At 53.4% G+C, this 22149-nt stretch overlaps 1 protein-coding gene across 9 annotated transcripts in view; it reads right to left on the reverse strand.

Moving 5' to 3' along the window:
* The window catches only part of BCL11B (BAF chromatin remodeling complex subunit BCL11B), a 104203-nt gene that overhangs the window by 73375 nt on the left and 8679 nt on the right, over positions 1–22149 (reverse strand). For 3 of the 9 annotated variants that reach the window (XM_043489683.1, XM_043489679.1, XM_043489685.1), the window contains one exon: positions 13632–14000. In XM_043489683.1, the coding sequence (XP_043345618.1) occupies positions 13632–13920 (289 nt within the window). In that variant the 5' untranslated portion in view covers positions 13921–14000. Of the gene's footprint in view, positions 1–2461; positions 4401–13631; positions 14001–14682; positions 16055–22149 lie in introns of those variants that run through there. The other 6 variants (XM_043489684.1, XM_043489678.1, XM_043489686.1 and 3 more) reach the window with 4 other exon arrangements.

Consider the following 22149-nt stretch of genomic DNA (forward strand, 5'->3'; position numbering starts at 1 on the left):
ACGAGGATTCGGGGGCCTGCGGGCTCTCTCTGAGGATTCTGAACGAGAGCCTTCCACCACTCTGCCCCAAACCTTAACCGAAATCAAGAGGGAGAAATCACTCATAATTTTCATCACTGTTGAGTCGTCAAAGAAAACAGAAATAAGGTGGCCTCCTCCTCCCTGTGACAGTCATTAAATCACCAATTGCACATTTACCTGTCTTGCAAGCAAAACCTGAAGTCACCCCCATCCCCCACCCCCACACACACACCTTGTCTCCAAATATCCTGAAATGGACATCTCTCTAAAGGAACTGCACAGACCCAGCACGGGGCCCCTGGAACACACACCCATAATTAGTGTTTCTTCTTTCTTTCTGTAAAGGAATCCGGTAACATAAATATTAATCAAACACGAGAATCTGCCTCTTCAGTCTTGGACCATTATGCGTGCGGGATTGTGATCTTTACCCGTATTTACAGATATTCAAAGGCAGATTCTATCTTGTTAGAACTGTTATAAATGGACGTCTGAGAAATCAACGAGCAAGTCCAGGCACATAAGAAAACCTTCCTGTCCAGGACTGGCAGCGGCTTTGAGTTCCCAAGTGTTGAATTTGTTACCTTTTCCGTAGGCCTTTCAAAAAAAAATTGACAAATGCCGTCAGATTCCTCCAGCAGAAAAAAAGCAAGCTGCTCAAAAGTTCGGGTAAGCTAAATCTGAGATTTTTTTTTAAGATCAACTCTTACTCAAAATGCCACGAAGGCACTGTTTACAAAAAACATTAGCCTCTGAGAGCAGAGAGAGTGCCATATTAATATTCTGTTATGATTTGGGTCAGCCCAAATCATAAATATATATGTATATACATATTTTTTCAAATTATCTTGACTCTCGTTACAGCAAATATATTCCGCTTGATATAGACCTATTTCTGAAATAATGGAAAATAGAGACATGGTTCCAATTCTAGCTAGAAAAGCTGTCATGGTGAAGGTAAACTTTTAATCTTCTATAGGCAAACAGCATACATTTTTATTTCCAGAGCAACAGCTTTGGGAAAATGTTTGAACATTCTCTTAAGAGCTTTGTGGTAAATACATTGGGCGTCCAACCAATGCTTTTCTGGGTCTTTAAGGGCCTGTTGGAGTGCTTTAAACAATTGGAGGCCAATTTTTAGGAAGCAAAAATAAAGAGAGACTCCTAGCAAGGTGACCATTTGCATTCAAATTCTCTTTGGGGGAGTTATTGTAAGAGGTCGGCCTGGAGGAAGGACTGACATTAATTCCCTGTAATTCCAGGAGGCTTTGTGCCCCATTCTGGTGGAGGGTTGCATTCCCACACAATTGGGAAAACACTTTTGTTCTTGAGTGTTTTAAATCCCAGCCCCAGGATTTCCCTCTAGAAAAACAGGCTCCCTCTCCTCCCCCGCAAAAAAAAAAAAAAAGCTCCGAAGAACACCACTTTTGGACTGGGCTTTTTGGCTCCGAATGGACACAAATTATGCACAAGGGGACTCTTTGAAGAAGGCGCCTTCCAACCGAGCCTCACCTGGATCGAGGGAACCGCCGGGCTCTGTCGGGCCAAGGCGGGAGGATGAGGGCGGCACGACCCTCCAGAGCTTAGGCAGCAGGAGGAGAGGGGACACCCCCCCACCAGCCCCTCCCCAAGATCCGGGACCAAAGCCCGCGAAGGAACGCCACCCCAGCCCAGGAGGCCCGCCCCCTGTGCACTGCGGTTCGAGGAGGGGGAGCCGCTCGCAGGACTTTTCTTGGGTCCTGAAATGCAATTCCCCACGCCCCCAGGAAGGTCACCAGCGCGGGCGCCCGCCGGGGGTCCGGGGAGGGGGCAGCGGCAGCGGTGGGAGGAGGGGGCGGCCCAGAGAGCACAAAGGGCCCCCCGGCCGGCGGCCTCCCCGCCCTTGACCTTGGGTCTCCGCCTCCATCCATCTCCAGCGCTGCCAGGGAAGGGGGCTGGCCCAGGGCCAGGGGCGAGCTCGTTGGGCGGCTTCGGAGCAGGGGGCTGCCTGGGGACTGGGAGGCGGGGTGGGGAGGGTCTCGGAAAGAAAGACTCCGGGGCAGCCAAGTGCTCCCAAGAAACCTGCATTCCAACCCCCCCCCCCCCGGTTCCTTCGGGCGCCGGGTCCTGGTGGGTCTCGGATTCACTGCACGCCTCCGCCCCCAGGGAAAAGTGGCCTGGAAGAGCGAAGGAAGCCCCCTTCCCCTAGGCCGACCCGAGGAGTCGGCCGCCCCCAGCCCTCCGCCCTCCTCGGACCCCGGGCCCCGAGGGGGGAGGGGAGCTGTCACGGGAGGAAGAAAGGAGCGCGCCTTCCCGGTGAGGCCAGACGTGGGCAGGGTCAGCTGCGCCTCCTCCGCCCGCCCCTTGCCGCCCAGCTCGGGCAGCTGGTCCATTAAGCCCCCGAATTATGCATGGGCCTGAGCCCCCCTCGGCCCTCCCGCCCCTGGAAGACACAGCGTACGTGCGCCGCGGCGGCCCGGGACCTGGAGGGCAGGAAAGAAGGGCTGATGGTCGCACAGCCCGCGCGCCAGGGGCGCAGGCCGGAGTGGCCGCGAGAGAGTCGGCCAGCCCGGCTGCCCCCAGCGGGACCCAGACGCGCCCAACGACCCTCGAGCGGAGCCTTGGCATGCCCGATCTGGAGAGGGGCACCGGCCACAGGGGAGGCCCCAGAGCCATCAAGAAGTTGCCAGAGTGTCCGCCCATTTCCCGTAAGGGGTCGGGGTGGAGCCCTGCGCCCCCGCCAGAGCTCGGCGTTACCCGCCACGGAAAAGGCTATTGTGTGCCTGGTCTCGGCTGGGAAGAGGGACTAAGGGACCCCCACCTTGGAGGGGCCCCCCAGGGGGCGGGGCCTCAAGTGCTGTCCCCGCCCCCCTCCCACGGCGGAGGGGATGATTTGCAGGTGGTGGGCGCCTTCGGGGGTAGGGGAGAGAACCAGGCCTGGGGTGGAGGAGTCACTGGAGATCCTGGCGGGACGAGGGAGGGGGGCGGCCAGAGGTGTCTTACACGTGGCAACCGTCCCGACTCACCGACAATTGCATTAGTGGTGGGGCAGGTGGCGCCCGGTTTCAGGAGAGCGGGAAAGGGGTTCAGTCTCAAGAATTGGGCGGAGTTAAGATATCCATCTTCCCACCCTCCCCGCTAAAGCGCCGATGACCCAGGCCCCACAAGCGACCCCGGCCCTAAACTGCGGGGGCAGCCTCGCCGGACCGGGGGAGCCAGGCATTGCCCGCACACGTCTGGGACCGCGGGGCCGCGGGTGGCACGACCCCGACGCCAGAGCGTGGACCTTGTTTGTGTCTTAGGCCCCGTTTGTGTCTCTTTCCCCGCTTCCTGATCCCAAGCAAAGGCCAGGTCAGGAAAATTACATACTTCTTTTTCCCCGGGGAATCAAGACGCCTCGCCTCCTTCTGCAGGGAAAGTTTTACAAGCCAGTGATGTCAACGAAGCGGGGAGAAGACCACACTGTTTAGATTTCTTAATTGGCTGGCTTTGAACTCGGGGTGGGAGGGGGAAAGACTCCACTGGCTCCCTTGGAGAACTTGGTTTTGTGGGGTCTACCAGCCTCAACCTTTTCAGCCAGTCGCTGGGGTGGGAGGGGGCCATCAAAGGATTGTCCTGCTTCTCCTTTAGGGAAAGGAAGGACCCTAGACGACTGTGGTCATACTAAACCCAGGAAAGGCAGTCCCTGACCCCCAGCCCCAGGGGAGGACCCCTAAAACCCTGCTGGGGGGGGGGGGGCGCTAAACTCTCCAGATGCCAAGCAAGCTCTGGCCCAAAAAAGCCAGAGGACCAGGTACCAAAAAAGCAGGCGGGCTACCTGCTTCCAATGCAAGGGATGAGGGTCAGATCCCTGGTCCCTTCACTGTTTGAAATAAAGCCAGTGCTTTCTCTGCTACTTTCCTGGATCCCTTTGGTACCTGGTGTTGGGGCGGGGGGGTGGGGGGGTGACAAGCATGTTTTTTGGACACGGCTGGGTTAGACAGATGTACTCCCCCACACACCATTGCAGCCCAGGCACTGGGGCTGACAGGCTGCGGGTCTCTGCACACGCAGGTTCATCATGGGTGGGCAAGGACCTGTTCACACCTTTGAGTCTGGACTCACCTGCCTACACCTAAGGCTGTGTCCACACTGGCAACGTGAAGGCCATGGAAGCTGCCCTGATCAAACAGTGCCTTGACTTAGAACCAGCTGGCTGTCACAGGCTGGGGGGGATCCACCTGCTTTTGAAGGCACATCCAAGGAACTGCCTTCTCCTCTCCACAAGGAAGGGAGGATTCTGACTTCTCACCTCCAACCAAAGACACTTTCGTTGCTATTTTTCCACCCCAAGGAGCCTGGGGTCCCAGTTTCCATGCTGTCTGAGCAGCAATGGGCAACCCCTCTCCCAGAGGAGTCTCTCATTCACAGGGTCCCACCTCTCTGCTCCAGGCCTCCCCCCTCCCACGTGACCCGGCCTCCCCACAGACTCCTCCTTCCTGGGGGCCGCCCCTCCCCCTCCAGATCAAAACCAGTGGATGAGGAAGAGGACCCTAAGGAAACCCACTTAAAAACAAAATAAAGCAAAGCCTTGAGACATCCCTGGCGGTTAAGACTCTGTGCTTCCAACGCAGGGGGTGCAGGTTGGACCCCTGGTCCAGAACCAGGATCTTGCACACTTCCGCACACAAACAAGATAAAGCCTTACATTCTCCAAAAAGGCCTTCCCCACCCCCGAGACCTGATCCCCTGTGCCATCTGGAGCGCCTCCCTGGGCTCACTTCCAGCAAAGCTGACACTCCTGCCCACTTAGGTCACTGGTTGCCGCCTAGCAGTGCCTGGGCCAGGTGGGTCCAGATTTTGTGGGGCCTGAGGTCTATACAGTTGGGGAAGGAGAGGTCCTCTTAACAACCACACCAGCAGCCCACATCTACAGGATGAGGGACAGTGCCCAGAGGGGGCCTGGTCACTCGAGGGACCCGGAGTCTAAACTGGATGCCTGTCACAGGGCAGCACCAAATCCTCCTGGAAGAATCGTCACAGCTTGGAGCAGAAAGAGACCCCGTATATCCTTTAAGGTGATACTTTCATTTTCAGTGACCAATATCTTCAAAGAAAACTTATTTCCTAAGCCCACTATGTAGGAAAGTCCTGGGATAAACTTTCTTTATTCAATAAAACTAAACTTTTAGGCTTCTTTAAAAAAAGGGGGGGGAGGGAATTTAGGTGGGAAGTTGGAGTCCACCCCTCACCCTGCCGCCAGGCTCCTGCATCTGTTAGAAAGCGCTGGTCACTCCTTTTCCACTGAGGAAGCTCGGGCCCAGAGAGGGGGAGGGTCTGCTCAAGGTCACACAACATGCAGGCCGCAGGTTTAGGGCCTGCCTCTCCCCAGGCTTCATGCAATAAGCCCACAGGCCTGTTGCTAACCCAGTCCTGACCCTGGGGGTCAGCTCCTAATAAGATGACTTTTGTACAGACGATAGAAGGCACAAAAATTCCAGAGACATGTGTAGGACGGCAGTGGGGTGCACCCCACACTACACCCCAGGTTCCGTCACAGAGCTTCACCCTTAGGAAATTGGGAGCAGAAGGGGCCCTGCCAGCCACAAAGACCCACAGGAACCCCGGGTGCCTGGGCTCCCTGGAGATGACCGGGTGAGGACCCCTCACACCGCCCTGTGAAGGTCACTTCCTGGCTGGAAGTCAGGAGCCTGGTTTCTAGACACGACTATGCCGCTGACTCACAGGACCGGGCGGGTTAGGCAGGCACCGTCCCTCGCCCTCCGACTCAGCACAGAGCAGGGTGGGTGAGCGAGGCGCCTTCCCTCGCTGTGACTCGGTTTCCTCATCTACAAAATGAAAGTAGTATTTGATTTACCGCCCTAGTGGGGCAGAGACGGTGGATGGGAACTCGGGATGAAATGTGACCACGGGCAGCACACGCTTCACCACAGGAAGGAACATGACTGCCGGAGTTCACACCCGGAGCCCCTGCTCACTGGCTGTGTGACCCTGGGCCAGTGACTTCACGTCTCTGTGCTCCAGCCTCCTCTTCTGCACAGTGAGGCTGCTGAGAGGATTACATCAGTTAATACGTGTAAAGCCCTTCAAACAGTGACTGGCACGTTGTGAGCTCTAATAAGGATGTGTTAAATTAAAAACCCAAATACGAAAAACTCAAATCTTTTTGTCTCCTCGGTGAAAGAGGAATCCAAGGGCACGGGGTGACATCCAGGCTGCCTTATTTATGGAGCTGTCTTAGCCCACTCCTGAGAGATTCTGGAGCTGCTGGTTATGCATTAGTCAGCCATGAAAATTAGGGGATGGGGGGGGCAGCAGTCAAAAGGCTAATAAAAAACTTAAGTCAACTGCTAACTATTTACTGTCAAATAAAAATCCTAATAATAATAATAATAATTGAGGCTGAATGTTGGTTAAGTTCTCCGCTTGAGAACCTTTCTCTCTCTCTTCCTTTACTTTCCTTCCCCTTTTCTGCACTCCTGCTGGAAGTATGGATCCGCTTATATAAATCAGATAGTAAGGTCCCTAACCTGAAAGAGGGGAGGAACTGACCCTTTCACTGACCGGTATTTTGCATCTCCTTCTTAGTTCAATACAACCTCCAGCGATGACTTAGTGCTACAGTCGTGTTGTGGAGCTTACTGACACTCTTTGCCATGGTGTGAACAGATTACAAAGGTTACCTGCCGTCTCCCGCCTCCCTGAGGCCGCCCATCCCCGTTTACAGGAGAGGAAACCAGGGCTCCGAGAGAGGAAACGGCTTGCCTTGAGCTGCAGGGCTGGGCAGCCTGGTGTGGTCAGAGCCCTGCCAACAACCAAGTACACAAGCTCAGACAAGTCTCTTAACAGGCAAGGATGGGCAAAGGCAGAGATCCTTCCGGCTCAGGCTGGAACCCCACGCACTCCACTGGCGACTACTATTTAACAGTTACAAATGCACAGGGACCTAGTAACAGGCATGTGTGTGTGCGTGTGTGTGTATGGGTGTGTTCTCAGTCGTGTCCGACTCTTTGCGAACCCACAGACTGTAGCCTGCCAGGCTCCTCTGTCCATGGGATTCTCCAAGCAGGAATACTGGAGTGGGTTGCCATTTCCTTCTCCAGAGGAACTTCCTGACCCAGGGATCAAACCTGCGTCTCCTGCATTGCAGGCAGATTCATAACCACTGAGCCCCCTGGAAGCCAGTATACGCATACATTGTCTAAACCACACCTTAGAACAAGCCTGACCGATAAGAAAGATTAACTCCATTTTATAGGAAATTGAGATTTGGAAAGGTGGACACTTTGCTGAAGGTCCTAGGACAAGTCACTGGCAAAATACCAGTTCTAGCCTTGGTCTATCTGAATTCATGTATTACTGCTTTTATTTTATTGCTCTTCTGCCACCTGTCTCTCCAAACCTTCACCAGGAAGTGTGGGCAACCTGGGACTGCACCAAGGTTTCTGGGGGCCTGAGGATTCCTGGCAGTGTTTCCAAGAGTCACACCTGGGACAGGCTTCAAAGACCACCTTGAATGGGGTCTGGAGATAGTGCCTGCCATCAATGGCTCCACCAGCCAGGCAAATTAGGATCCCTCTCCCTAAAAGCCTCCATACCCTGTGCTATATGAAGAAGCCAGGCAGACCCAAGTCTGATTCCACTTTGCTGTGTGACCTCAGGCAAGTCTTTAACCTCTCTGAGCCCCAACTCAAAGTGGGATTAGAAATATCTATTTCAGAGTGGGGTTAACAGTATCTGTTTCAAGACTGACATCTTTCAAGGTGAGATTTCAACCCAAGAAAAGCACCTATGTCAGCAGGTGACCAGGTTGGCCCCCTCTTACCCACCACCCACCAGCCCTGCCCAAGCTCTGAGGTCAGTCCTGCAATGCCCAGCACCCCAGCCAGAACCTAGGGCCATGTCCCTCAGACAGAACAGTCCACAACCCCTTGGTGCAGACAGAACTAATAATTAGCTGTCATGATTTAGTAATAAAAAAAATATAATCCATGCCACAACACACATGGATTTAACTAATCTTAATTTGAAGGGAAAATAACAACTCTAAATATATCAAATGCAAGTTTTTTTTTAAGACAACCTGCAAGTGGGGTTTATCTCCAGTTTCCAGCACGAGCAAGTTATTTAGTTTCTCCCACTGGCCAAGCTAATATTCTTTTCTCACACTTATTTTATTTATTTTTTACAGTCTGAAACGAGCATTCTCTGAGCAGCAGTGTAAATCCCCTGGCTGAGCAGAAGCCCTTTTCTGCAATGCATTTTGTCACTGGGACCCCAAACCAAAGCTGGGGGTGTGTGCCCTGCCTGCCACGTGAACCCTGCCCTCCACCTCCAGGTGCATCTCCAGTCCTTCCTGGTTCCTGACAAAGGAACCAGGCGGAGCCATCACAGCACGGACCTGCCGGCCGCCTCCACTCGAGGGGGGCCTGCCACCTCCTGTCACCTGCCGCCTGTCTCCTGCATTTCTCCAGAAATCTGACACTTGGCGTTTGGGGTAAGGAGCAAAGAAAAGGCAAACCTATGGCTGACAGCTGATGGCTCATTCCTCCCCTGATAGCTTCATTTGGTTGTGGTAGGGGTGATAACGCGCAAAAATGAAATACCTGTGATCAGGGGCTATACAATGGGAATTCTAAGGCGCAAGCTGTAGGGAATGGCTGAGAGACATCCAAGATAAGTTTTCAGGACTCTGACTCTGAAAGGCAAGCATCTCACACCGCCAGGCAAGGTCCACGCTCTTTTCAAAGCTTTCCAGATGCTTCCATTGCTCCGGGGTCTACCTGAGACCAGACCTTGTACCAGGTGGGCGCTTAACACTCTCATCTCATTGAATTCTGAGCATGAAGTCAAAAAAGTAGGTGCAGACGAGGAAGCCGGGATCCAGAAAAATGAAGCGACTTGCCTGGGGGGGCTTGGAAATCCCACCCTGGCCGACGGGCACCAGAGCAACTCGCTCCTTCAACCCTCCAGACGCCTCCTCCCGGGCAACCTGCCCTCACGTTGTCACCAGATGATGGTAATGTGACCGAAGATGGGAAAGGAGGGGCCACACACCAGACGGCACACGTGACTGTCGTCCTGAAGTTGCTTCTGACGGGCAGCCTCAGAACCCAGTGGAAATTTCTCCCAGATCCCAGGGAGACCAATGGTCACTATTCTAACACCGGGAGATGATGGAGCCAGAGAGAGACAGCAGAGCATCCCTGAAGGAAGAGGGGCCCACTCGTATTCGCAGCATGCACGCCACGCACACATCCTTTCTAAATGTCACAATTATCATTAGGTAGATGAGGACCCTGCAGCTCAGAAGGGCACGTCACACTGCAAGTGGCCAGCAGAAAGCAGGGTGGGGCGCAGACTTGGGCTCACCAGTGTGGATGGCAAACCCAAATCCCCTAACCCCGCCTTGCCTCACCCCTCCTCGGGACGCCCGTCCCAGAGAAGAGCTCAGAGACTCATGCTCTTGGCAAAGCCTGGACCCCGCTCACCTCCCCTCCCAGGGCTCACTACTCCTGCTACCCTCGATGAATGGGTCCCTGAGCTCCATCAGAACCCTCCTCAGAGGCAGGGAGGATGCGGCGGGAAGGGATCTTAAGAAACAGGAAGAACTCCAATACAGACAGACGTGTATCAGAGGCCTGCCCCTGGGTCAGAGCTCCAGCCAAAGCCCCTACCTCTGGCCAGCACCAGCCCTCCGTCTGCTTGGGGGGTTGCCTTGGACAGAAGCTCGAGGGACCTCCTCCAGGCCCAGCACATCTTCAAAAAGCAGCACCCCAGAACTCGACTATATGCATCAAGGGCAGGGCAGCTCACACCCTGGCCCTGTGCCCACGTGGCCACCCTCCCACCATGCTGCTGCCCCATGGGGGCTCTTTCCAGTGGGGATGTCCAGGGTGGGGAAAGGGCAGTAGGTACTAGTTGAACGAATGAATGAATGCAATAGGACAGGGGTCCCCAGCCTCCAGGCTCTAATGCCTGATGATCTGAGGTGGAGCTGATGTAACAATAATAGCAGTAAAGTGCACAAGAAATGTAATGTGCTTGAATCACCCCCAAACCACCCCCCACCCTGCCCCAGTCAGTGGAAAAACTCTGTCTTCCACGAAATCAGTCCCTGAGGCCAGAAAGGTTGGGGACCGCTGCCCTAGGAGACAAAGCTTCAGAAACATCCTCTTTCCACTCTCCTACTCCTCTGTCATTAAAAAAAAAAAAAAAAGTAGTTAACTGATCTTTTTATACCCATCTCCAGAATGGCATCCCAAGAAACAAGTGCCACTCTGGGGTAACGACTCACAGAATTCCAGCTGGGTTCTCAGCCTGGGGCTGTCCTTAACATGGAAGTGCATGCTCAGTCACTTTGTGTCCAACTCTTTGCGACCCTACGGACCGCGGACCGCCAAGCTCCTCTGTCCACAGGATTCTCCAGGCAAGAATACTGGAGTGGGTTGCCATGCCCCCTCCTACAAGGGATCTTTCCAACCCAAGGATCGAACCCATGTCTCCTGCATCTCCTGTATCGGCAGGTGGATTTTTAACTACTGAACCTCTGGGGAAGCCCCTGACAGTAGAAGGGACCCCCCCCCCACATATTTACAGACCAACCCTGCCTAGCCCATCTCTGGAGCCCAGCCTCTAGAAGCACCTGGTAGGAAGAGAGTTGGGACCCGCCTGTCTGGACCATGCTTAGATTGTGGGCTCCAGGAAAAGCAGGACCCTCACGGCCACATGGGCGCCCTGCCTCAGACCACCAAGTCAGAGGCCAAGTCCTCGCAATCAGCGCCACCCACCACCCACACCAGCTACCGACCAAGGCCAGCTGCACGGATGACAGGGGAGCATGGACAGGCTGGAGCATCCCCTCCCAGCCACAGCCAGGAAGGAGGGACAGAAAAGGCCTGGGCAAGGCCAGCGCTGCCCAGGGCTGGGGCAACAGCTGTGTAGATTTCCGGAAGCCCGGGCGGAGAAGCGCCTGGAATTCCTAGTCCCCCTCTTAAAATATAAAGACTCAATTATCTTTCAGCAGCTTGCTTTACACATGAATTGACACATTTATTTTACAATAAATAACTAAAGTTATCTGTGTTTCCTTTACTGTTAATCTACACAGAGAAATAATAAACAGGGCTTGTCTACAAAAATGCAACTACTGCAGTCCTCAGAATTCAATTAAGCTAAAATAATTAATGCTCCCACCATATTAAATGACTTTATACATTTGAGCTACGGAAGTTTTTATTCTTTAATCTTTCCTTTTTATTAAATTAAAAAAAAAAAAAAGAAGAAGAAGGGAAAAGTTGGTGTCAAAGTAGGGAGGGGAAAAGGCAAAAAAGGAGTCTGGGAAAGAAAAATCATGATGGGCTGTTAAAACGGAATGGTCGTCTCTAGCTGACACAGCATGGAGACTGTCTCGTGCCTTTGATTAAAATAACATTTTAAATGCTTTGAACAAACATATCTCCTTAGACTTCTAAGGGATTATTTTACATATTTTTTTGAGAATGAAGAAATCCATTCGTCCTGTTGCTGAACAGAAAAGGCCAAGAATATCTTTCGTCACACACAGAATAAAAATACTGTAGGCCGCTGCAGTATGACAACCCCGAGAAAGGGAGTGGGGACAGAGGGCGGCGGGGGGCGTGGGGGGTGAGGACAAAGCCGCCGTGGAGATTAACTTTGCCTTTTATGAAATCATATTTAGTCGCTTTCTTAAACAAACCTACCCACAACGATCTGCAGCCTCTCATTGGAAAATACCTTCTCTGTGAAATGAGGATTTGGATGGGCCCTGGCGAAAGCAGGAAGCCTTTCCATTGAACCATGAATGGGGCCCCTCTCGTGGGCAGCAGCCACTCCTGAAAGGTCTGTGCGCACTGACGCCCCGTGTCTGCGCCGCTGGCAAAAACCAGCTCTCGGCGTCAGACAGAGAGAAGGGGCCCAACGCCTTCCTCCGCGCCAGGGCTCCGGCCCTGAGGAAAGCAGGATCGCTCAGACCCACTCGGCGCTCTGAGAAACCAGGGCTGCTGGGACTTGGGCCTGAACACGGCGGACACTTTCCTCAACGCCCTGGGCAAGTTAAGAGTGTGGGAGATTTCACGCCAGGACACCCGCCAGAAGGCCAGCCCCACAGGCCAGTCTGGTTGGACGGGGTCTCCCCAGGGCCCAGCCCATGCCTGCAGGACTCGGCACTCCACTGCAGGCCAGAGACAGAGCTCATTAACCCCATTGTACAGACGGGCAAAGGGAGGCTCAGGGTCACAGAGCTGCCCGGTGGCTGCCCCAGGGCAGCTGGACTTGCTGCATCACCCTGACTAACTGCCTCCTGGGTGATGGTGGGATGGGGGGTGGGGTCTCCTGGCCATGCTCATCTGTCCCACCCATGGGAGCAGAGTGTCCTGGTTCCACCTGGTTCACCACCCCCCGCCCCGGCCAGGTAGCACCCAGCATCTCCACTGGCTTCCATGACCCAGACGCTGTGGAGATGGATACAGTCATCTGGCCAGCCACTTGCTTGCGTGCTGCAGTGCCAGAAGGTACCCCCAAGAGAAAAGCTCCACCGGCAAAGCATTGATGGAGCTCCTGCTCTTTGAACCTACCCACCCGGCCCGCCAGGACTGTCCTTCCTGGTGACACCGGGAGAAACTGAGGCTCGGACCCCGAAGGAGCTCGTCCAAAGTCTCCTGGCAGGATCCGAGCCCTGCACGTGCTCCGAGAGCGTCCCACTGCTTCTAGGAAACACGGGCCAACCTGGGCCCTGAGCTCAGGAGGACAAACCGGAAGCCACCGCTCTGGGCTGCATGGAGCACAAGCTCCCTAAAAGAGGCCCTGGCGTGCCATGGCCTTGACCCGAACAGAACTTGAGGCCAACTCCCTGGGCCTGCCCAAGGATGCCAGCCCCTGCACGTGTCCTTCAGGTGATCAAAGCCAGCGTCCAGGTGGCCCACCAGGTGGGCATGCCACAGGCAATGGCCAACCTCCCCCAAGAAGCACCGGCTCCAGCCAGGTTCCCACGAGCCGCTCCCCGGGCCCACTCCGAGGACCAGGCAACATCAGAAGGGGCCTCTGGACAGATGGGAAACTGAAGCCAGAGAGTGGACGAGAAAAACGAGGGCCCCCAGCAGGCCCTGCCCACACGCAACATCTCATCAAGCCTCACAACGACCTCCAACAGATAGGTCTCATTCGCTCCATTTCACAGATGGGGAAACTGACTTTATCCAAGTTGTGCAGAAGAGATTCCAACCCGAGACGTTCAGGCTCCAAAGCCAGAGACTAAGCCAAGGACACCAGCAAAGTCAGAGCCAGCTAGCCTTCCCAAGGTCCGTCCTGCTCTCCCGGCCAGCTGTGGATGAGGCCCCCACCACGGGAGTCCGTTGCCAAAAGCAAAGCAAGCCTCAGCCCGCTGGGCCTCTCTGAGCCCTAGGCCTGTCTCCTCCCGAGGGTCACCCGGATGCTGGCCCCTCAGCAAGGGCAAGCCCATCCTGGTAGCCCCGCGGGCCCTCCCAGCACTGACACCCTCAGACAGAGGGCGAGCCCCACCCCTCCCCGGCACAGCGAGGGGCGAGGGCGGGCCTGGGACCCGACGGGTGAGTGGGCTTCTGCAGCGGCCAGGCAAGGGCAATGTTTCATACCTGCGAGGTTCTCCTGCTTGGGGCAGACGCCTTTCGTGGGTGACAGCAGGTGGTCATCCTCGTCGGGGGTCACCTGGATCCCGATCTCCACCGGCTCGGACACTTTCCTGAGCTCAGAGCGCGAGGAGGGTGGAGGGCTGCCCTTGTCTAGGCCCTTGTCATAGCAGGCCCCCAGGCTGCCGCCACACTGCTTCTTCTTGTGCTCTATAAAAACCAGGATGTCTCCCAGGGGGAAGTTCATCTGACACTGTCCACAGGTGAGCAGGTCAGGGTCGGGGCCACCCACCATCAGCCCCAGGCTGCCAGGCTCCTCTATCTCCAGACCCTCGTCTTCCTCGAGGATGGCGGCCTCCACATGCTCAGGCTCTGCTGGAGAGAGAAAGCACAAGGGGAGGGGCAGAGAAGACAAGATGGGCTTAAGGAGTCACAAGACCCATCGTTCGTTCCAACCCTTCCCCACCAAGAAGCAGGCCCCTCTACTGCGGGATGCGAGGGGTTCACCACGCTCCCCCCCACCAAGACTCCTGGAGATAAGGGGTTCGCCATCCTGCATGCCACAGATGGGCAAAGTGAGGCTCCAGGAGCAGCCCTTGCAGCTCCCAGAGGTTGCCCCTTAAGCGGTGCAGATCTTACTGCTTTCTAGTTTATTTCCTGCCAGTTTCCCCTCAGTTCAGCATACGGACACGCACATGACCACCTGCACATCCACACACATCCTGGTTCCACTGGGGGCTGGACCATCCCCAATCTGGTGGCAGTGTGATGGAGAGGCATCTCGAAAACTTTGCAACATCTCAGAACCACCTGGGAGCTTTGAAAACCCCGGGCTCCCAGGCAGTACCCTAGACCAATGACACTGGGAGTCAAACTTCAGGCTGTCTTCTTTTTTTTTTTTTAAAGGCTCTCAGGTGATTCCGACGGGCAGCCAAGGCTTAGAACAGCGAGCCAGAGCTGCTTCTCCCCGCTCGGGCGGGAGTCACACACCCCTCTTCCCTCCCACCTTCATTCAGGTCCTCCCCATTCATGAGCGCCCCTGCCTGCATTCTTCTACCTGAGACTTGGCTGCACACCACAGAGGAAAACAGGAACCCAGACAGGCGTCCCGGGGCTGGTCCTTCCAAGAGAAAGAAAGGACCCGGGCTCAGAAAGCAACATGTGAGCATTGGTTCAGAAAGAAATATAGAAGGGAAAAAAACAAACAAACAAAAAAAAATGCAGGGAAGAGACGCGGCTAGTCAGCTGAACGAGGCAGCCGGCTTCCCTGCCAAACACTCTGCTCCTGGTCAGACTCCCATCGCTTTGTAGATTTTGCCGACTCTCACCAACTCCCTACTGTCCTTTTTTGTTGGTCGGTTTTTATTTCATTCCCAGTAAAAAGAAAAGAAAAAAAAAAATAACTCTTCAGACTCCAAAAGCATTTCTTGGCAGAGGACAAACCACACTTGCAATGGGCTGTATGTTTTCATATTTCTTTAGCAGCCGATCTACCTACCTCCTTTCATTTTTGTTTTGTAGGGGGCAAGGGACCCAAATATTTTGAAGCTAGTAAACGCCTCAAAAAGCAGCAACCCCCTCGGGAAACCTGGGAGACGCAGCCAACCAACAGGTCATAAATAAGGCAACTGGACAGCGACGTTGCATCCACGCTCAGGGTCTGAGCAAACTCGAGGTGGAATTGGTCAAGAGCAAATGTCAATGGCTGTGTAGACAGCACCAGTGGTGGGGTCTTCCGAGAAGCCAGGGGGCAGCCAGAGGTCTGAAACCCGAGGAGGCAGGTACGTTTTAAGTTGTATGGCATCTAAGAAAGGATAATGAAAACCACAGAAGAAGAGAGGGAAGAAACGGAATGGAGGAAAACACATTCCGTGGCAGTGAAGTTATTGACGGGCCAGAGCCAAAGAACAGATAATTTAAGGAAAAAATTCTGTGGCATCTTCCATCCTACATTATAAATCACTGCTCTGTGTGTTCTGAGCACACGCTTTTCCAGAGCCTGTGAGAGTCCGTGCGTGAGACCAAGCAGGCAGCACAGGACGTGGGACACGCGTGACCTATGCACGCGCGGGTGGGCGCCCAGGTGTTGCGGAGAAGGGAAGTGACGACCTGAGATCCCGCCCGTGTTGCTAGAAAAGCAGAGCCCTCGATGAATTACATGTAGAAATGCACTGGAAGTGTGGCCGCCCCAAAACACCCCGCAGACGAAGAAATCCGAAATCTCTTGTGTGCATACCTCTAACAAAAAAGAAAAAGGAAAGAACCTAGAAGGTAAGAGAAAACAGTGTGCACAAAGGCAGCCCCAGAAACCATTAATTACACTTTAAAAAGAAATCAGAGTTTACTTAAAAAGGAGTTGGAAGACAATGCTACATAATTAATTTACCAATTTATTTTATGAAAAGATGCTTTGCTATGGTTAAAATGTAATCACAACCCTCACGCCGAACAGTGTTTCTAGGGGGGACCGGGTTCCCGGCTCACGGTTTGTCAGAATGTTAAAGGTAATTATTCGGTGCCTCTTTTCCCTTTAATGATCTAACATTGAGCAATACTGTTTATATTGAAAAGCTCGCACCTTTAATTACCAATTACATATACATAATTTCAGAGCCAAAGGAGAGGGCTGTGAAAACAGTTCTTTAGAAATATAAGGATGTGTTGTGCACCATTTCTAGAGAAGGAACTCTTAATAAATGGGAGGAGGATGTCAAAATATTGTTTTGTTAAAAAAAAAGAGAGAGAGAGAAAGAAAGAGAGGCACAAAGGAAATGAGCTGAAAAAGCAAAAAAAAAGGACAAAATGAAATCGAGAATTCAAATCAAACAGAGGTGAATTCTCTGGTAGGGAGAGTGGAGGTACTGGGCCCTCCTGAGCAGACCCGGCACTTGGCAGCATCCATAAGGGCATTTGATAAAAAACAAACAAAGACAATAGTTCATCCATCCGAACCCCAACCTGATCATCCTTTCTGTGGATGGGGAGATGTTTTCTGTCATCTAATTTCATCTTGACTTCCCTTGTCTTGGTTTTGCTTTTCATTAAACTTTTTCAGCCGAGTCCGTCAGTCCATTCTCCCCGGTGGGAATTTTGAGAAGCCTGAATAGTTCCTCTCTGCTGGGGATTTTAAGCTACATAATCTCAAACTTCTCTTCTCTTGCAAAAGAAACAGGCTGATTTAAAATTGAGCAAAGGTCACGCAGGCCTGTTCACAGGTATTCACGCTTCTCCTCTCCATCTTTTGCTAAGGGACTCTGTACCAGCACTTTTTCCTTTTCCTCTTTTTTTTTTTGTTTTGTTTTGTTTTGGTAACATCTGGTATTCCTTCCTTTATTTGGCAGTCTTTGCCTTTTCACTTTCTTCCTGCTGCAAGCCCTCGTGAGCCCCAGTAATTGAGTTTGAAAGTATCCGAGGCCGTTGACTGGGCTGCAGGTCTGAGTTCTACCTCCAGCCCTCTTGCAGCCAGCCAGTCTGGGCAGCCAGGCCCCGCTGGAGTCCCAGCCCAAAGACAGCTCTGAACTCGGGTCCCCAGACCCAGGATCCAGCCCTGTGCCTCCTCCAAAGGCACCCAGGAGGAAAAGAAACAAAAACATCTCCTTCCCCTCCCACGTGTGGTGCTGAAAGTAAAACTCCTGAAGATGACAGGGGGTGTTCGCCCAACTTCAAGGATTGGGGTTTCCTCTGCCCACCCCATCCCACTCCCCCGGGGCATGGAGCCCTGGGCTCTGGCTGCTGCGGGAGGCACTTCCCAGGAAGGTAGCAACGTCACCCCGAACCCCCAAACTGTCAAACTTTTAGGTCAGAGCGGGTGGACCCAGACAGCTTGCTGAATCTCATGCTTGAGGCCTTCGGAGACACCCCCCAAAGGCGGGCTGTGGTTTCATTTCCTCTGGCAGGCGGATACCGAGCTGGGCGTGGGGGTGCATGTGTGTGCGTGTGCGCCTGTGTCCCTTCTTAGAAGCCGATCGCTCACAGAAGAAATAAAAGGAGAAAGAACCACTTGCCCGGGCTCAGAGAAGGGCACAGTGAGATGGGCCTACCCCCCCCCAAAACCTTCCTTCCTCAGTCCTGTGGGGGCGGAATGGAGATCCACTGCCCACACAGGCTCAGAGGACCGGGCCCCCACTGTGACAGGCAGAGTCGCCCAAACTGCCACCCAGGGATGAGAAAGCACCAGGAAAGAGAAGTCACATATACACAAAACAGCCTTTCAAACTCCCAGACCCTACAAACCAGCCCCTCTGGCTGCCTTGTCCTGCAAACTCCAGCCTTTAAAAAAATAAAGAAGGCAAAGATGAGGTCCTTTCCTCATCTACCAGGTGAGAGGATTTCCGCTTTCATGCAAAGCTCCCCCAAGAGTCAGCAGCTCTGGAAAACCCTGCTGCCCTCACTGTCATGAGCCGAATAAAGTCGACGCATGGCTGAGACGTTTGACTCAACAGGAGGAAAGATGACTGAGGGCAGCTGATGACTTGTTCCAACAGCAGGTACTGGCTGGGGTGGGTTCTGAAACGTGACATCCTAAAGCACATGGACAAATATATATTTACACACACACAGCTACACGTTTGTTGTCATTTTCTTTTACAACAAAACCACATTTCATTTACAAGGCGAGGCCTCCTCCCGGCTCATAAATGCACTTAGAAGCAATGAAATCAGGGTTCACAGATACTAATGGACATTCCTGTTAAGTGGACGGGGAAACACTTGATCCTCAGACCAGTTCCCCCATGCCTCGGGGCTGGCAGGGAAGGAATTTGGGCAGAAGACAGAAATGGAAAGACATCATTAACACCGACCGGGCCAAGCGGCCCACAGGCCCCCCCCTCCAGCAGCTGCAGAGGCTTAGCGGGCCTTACCTGGCCAGGGACCCCCACCCCCCTCACACGCTCCTTGGAGCCAGGGCTCCAAGGGCCCTGCCCGCCCTGGGGTCTCCTCTAATCACCCCGGCACCTGCCCTTCGGGGAATTCCAACCAAGGGGCCGGCCTCCTGCTGTCCCCAGAGCACACACAGCACACAGGCCGGCGTCCCCTTAACCCTGCGTCGATTCAAATCCAAATCTCTGTCCTTAATGGCTAAGCCACAGACCAGGAGAAACCCACGGAGAAGTACTGTTTCGGTGATGGGGGTGGGGTGGGTAGGGGAAGGCGGTGGGGGAGGGATGCCAGGCTCTCAAAATCCTGTGCCACCAACGTCACCGCCGCCATCCTATTTGTACGCGTGTTTACAAGAGACGCTGAGCATCCACGCGCCGGAGCGCCGCATCCGACGGGAAGACACGTTACACCTGCTTCCTACGAAGACAGCCTCCGCCAGCCAACTCCAAACCAACAGTCTGCGAAAGGATTTGTCACTCTCCTCCCCGTGAACATCCAGAGAGGGGCCGAGACCCCTAAGCGCCACCAAAATGCACCCCTCGACGGAGCACACTTTCTGAGCTGCCATCAATGTTTAATTTATTGGATCCAAGAGAAAATGACAACCGTTGCGGAAAGGGGGCTGGGGAAGCGGGGGAGGCGTGGGCAGTGGAGACAGGAGAGAGAAGGAATCAATTCCTGGCAGAGAAAATAATCTATGACTAGAGGACGCCTAAAGGCTCGACAAGAGGTTTATGAAGTTCTCCGCTCGGAGGGAATCACGCGGGGCCGGCAGAGGAGTCGGAGATGAGCCTCATCCCAGCCAGGCACGTGTTTCGAACGTCCTCAAAGGGCCAGGAAGGGTTAGGACCCAGCCCCGTCTGGCCTCCAAGAAAGGCTTGGGGCTGCTGCTGGACCCGGGGAGGGGGCAGCCGAGCTGGTCCCAGGCAGATCCCACAGGTCTGGGCTCTCTCTTCCTGGACCACCCGTCCTCCCGGGAGGAGCGCAGGAGGAAGACTCCAGCCCACTCCAGGTGTCACATCACTGGGGGCCCAGGCCCCGCGCCACATTCACACTGGAGGGAAGGGTACAGGCCGGGCGGGGCCCGCCACCAACCCCACCAGGCCCTGCCTGCTCCGTGCCAAACGCAGCACCTGCCTCAAAGTGAAATCTTCCGTATTTCTGACATCTGGACAGAAAGAAGGAGGCTGGGGCACAACCTTATCTGTAATGTGGATGTCCCTGTCCGTGAAAACGACCCGGGGTCTGGCTGACCGGGCCTATCGCCAGAAGGCCCAGGCTTGACCTGCATTTCAGAGAAGTGGGGACTCCTGATCCGAGATGTTTGGGGTGCAGGAAGAACCCAGCCAGCACTCTTCAGGAAGGGGGAGGTTCTGAGGGTAAGAGGAGCACCCCCCTCCCACATACACACACTGTCCTCTATGCCCCCAGCCTGGTTTCAGGGTACTTAAGCATGTTAAAATCGGCTCCCTGAAAACTCCCCTAACTTGCTCGACAGACTTAGTCCAAACTTCCCACCTCCCCCAGTGTACCTGCCTCTCCAGATCCCCCAAAACTGAGCTCCAGAGGCCGGGTCTCACACATCCAAAAGCAGGAAAAAGACCCCACGAACAAGGAAACACCACTCAGGTGTATTCACAGAGCCCTCCACTACTAACAGGTGACTGGGAAGAAAGTCAAGCCCATGATACCAAAGCATGCAGTGACCTACGTTTTGAGAAATCAGATAGATCTTTAAAGAAAAATGCTTTGCTATAGAAATCCTTCTAAACACATTCAGAAGATTCAACAAACCTGCAAACACCTTCAACTTTCAGACACGACAGAGCTCGTAATAAAACATATAAAAGCATTCTTCGAGGCCCAATGAAGAGATTTGTTTTATTTAATGCTGCGCCTTTTCAAAGGTGCTAAACAGAAGAAAGGGACAGTCCACACAGGATGCTGAACTGAGAGCCTTTAACTGGAGGCGAGGCTCTGAGGCTCACAGCAAAACAGCAAGAGTGGAAACTGCTTCCAGCATCTCGTTTCCAAGGTAGAAATTTAAACTTGACCCCCCCCCCCCGCTTTTTAATTCTCAGCGGTGCATCCATTTCTGAGGCTCGCGTTCATCACAATAATGCTGGCTCTCCACTTAACTGAGTCATTTTTGCTTGCTGTTTTAGTATAGAACTCGTTAGAACATTCTCAAGTGTATTTGCATTTCAGCAGTTCAGTCGAAGGGGGTCATAAAAAAGTTGTGTAAAACAGAGGATTTTTTTTTTTTTTTTTTTACTTTGAAGTTACCTAATTCGGTGTGGTCTGGGATTTCATTATCGTAGCAGAGCTCGGGCTGGCTAATTCAACACCCAAGCAGATTATCAGCTGCCTCGGAAAAAAAGAAATAAAGAATGAATTTCTTGAATTTCAGCAACTACACAAAAGACTTGCATATGTCAAAATGCCGGACGAGAGTCCCCCTGAATGTAGCACCATTAATCAAACCGCGATCTGGTGTCACTTCTGCCAGTAAAAAAACGATGCTTCTCCCCTCGCTCCCCTCACCGGCTCGTGCGGAAGACGCTCAAAGTGTGTCCCTCTGCTTTCATGTCTCTCCAAATAGCCTGCTCTCGGCACTTTTTATACATGCCTGGGGAAAACCACTGCTCAAGGGTGCCGGTCAGCAAACAGCTTTTCTTGGGGAGGGGACGACAGCGCGGGTAGATCTCACTGACGTTTGGCTGTCTGGGAAGGAAGGGTTGTGGGATGAGGAACAGGGGGTGGGGGACAGAACACATGGGCCCCCAGGCCCCATCGTGGGATTAAACGGAGAGCTGGAAAGTGACAAAGCCACACTCAGAGCACCCGGGTGACACAGACATCCATCCCTGGTGTTCTGCCGTGCCCTCTCCCTTTAAAAAAAAAAAAATGCCAGTAGGCCCAAAGCTAACACTACCTTCAGAGAAGGATGCTCGGGCAGCATCAACAACTTGACGGTGGCCACAGTCCCCAAAGAGCATTTATTTTCCATCATTCTCCCAAATGTGACAACAGCATCAAACCCAGTCCAAAGTCCTTGGAGAGTTTTAGCTAAAGGTAGGACCTAACCAGACAGCCAGAGGGTCCTTCCTTAAGCCACAGGAGACGCAGGAGATGGTCCCCAAAGGTCAGGAACTCCATCCTGACCCTCGCTCGTATAATTATTTTCTTCACACGCTGTCGAACCTGTAGTCTGTATTTAGTTACAGCTTGTGAAACTCCCCCAAGTTCCAAGGCAAAGGATTGGGGATTTCTGAAATGACTTTTTTTTTAAACGGTTTTCTACAGGCCAGAGGCCACGGCCCCAGCCCAAGGGTTCAAGACAACAGTGGCGTTTTATCTCTGAGTTGTCAAATGAGCTCACTGCCGCACTGTGCTTACAACAGGCTTGACTCAAACATTAAATGAAGTAGAGAAATCATCAGATAAATTGCTGGCCCTCTGTACTGCAGAGTGAAGGCTCTTTCCCCGGCTGATGACAGCGCTAGGCTTTTGTCTGACCTAATTTATTTCTCTTTCAGGTTAGAATAAAGCACTCCTCTCCTGTCTCCACGTAACCTCTTCTGCCCATGGACTGAACTCAACACAGGAGACTCAGGGTTAACTGTGCTGTCTGCAGATTTCT

The sequence above is a fragment of the Cervus canadensis genome, chromosome 17 (genome assembly GCF_019320065.1).
Source record: "Cervus canadensis isolate Bull #8, Minnesota chromosome 17, ASM1932006v1, whole genome shotgun sequence".
NCBI classification, from domain to species: Eukaryota; Metazoa; Chordata; class Mammalia; order Artiodactyla; family Cervidae; genus Cervus; species Cervus canadensis.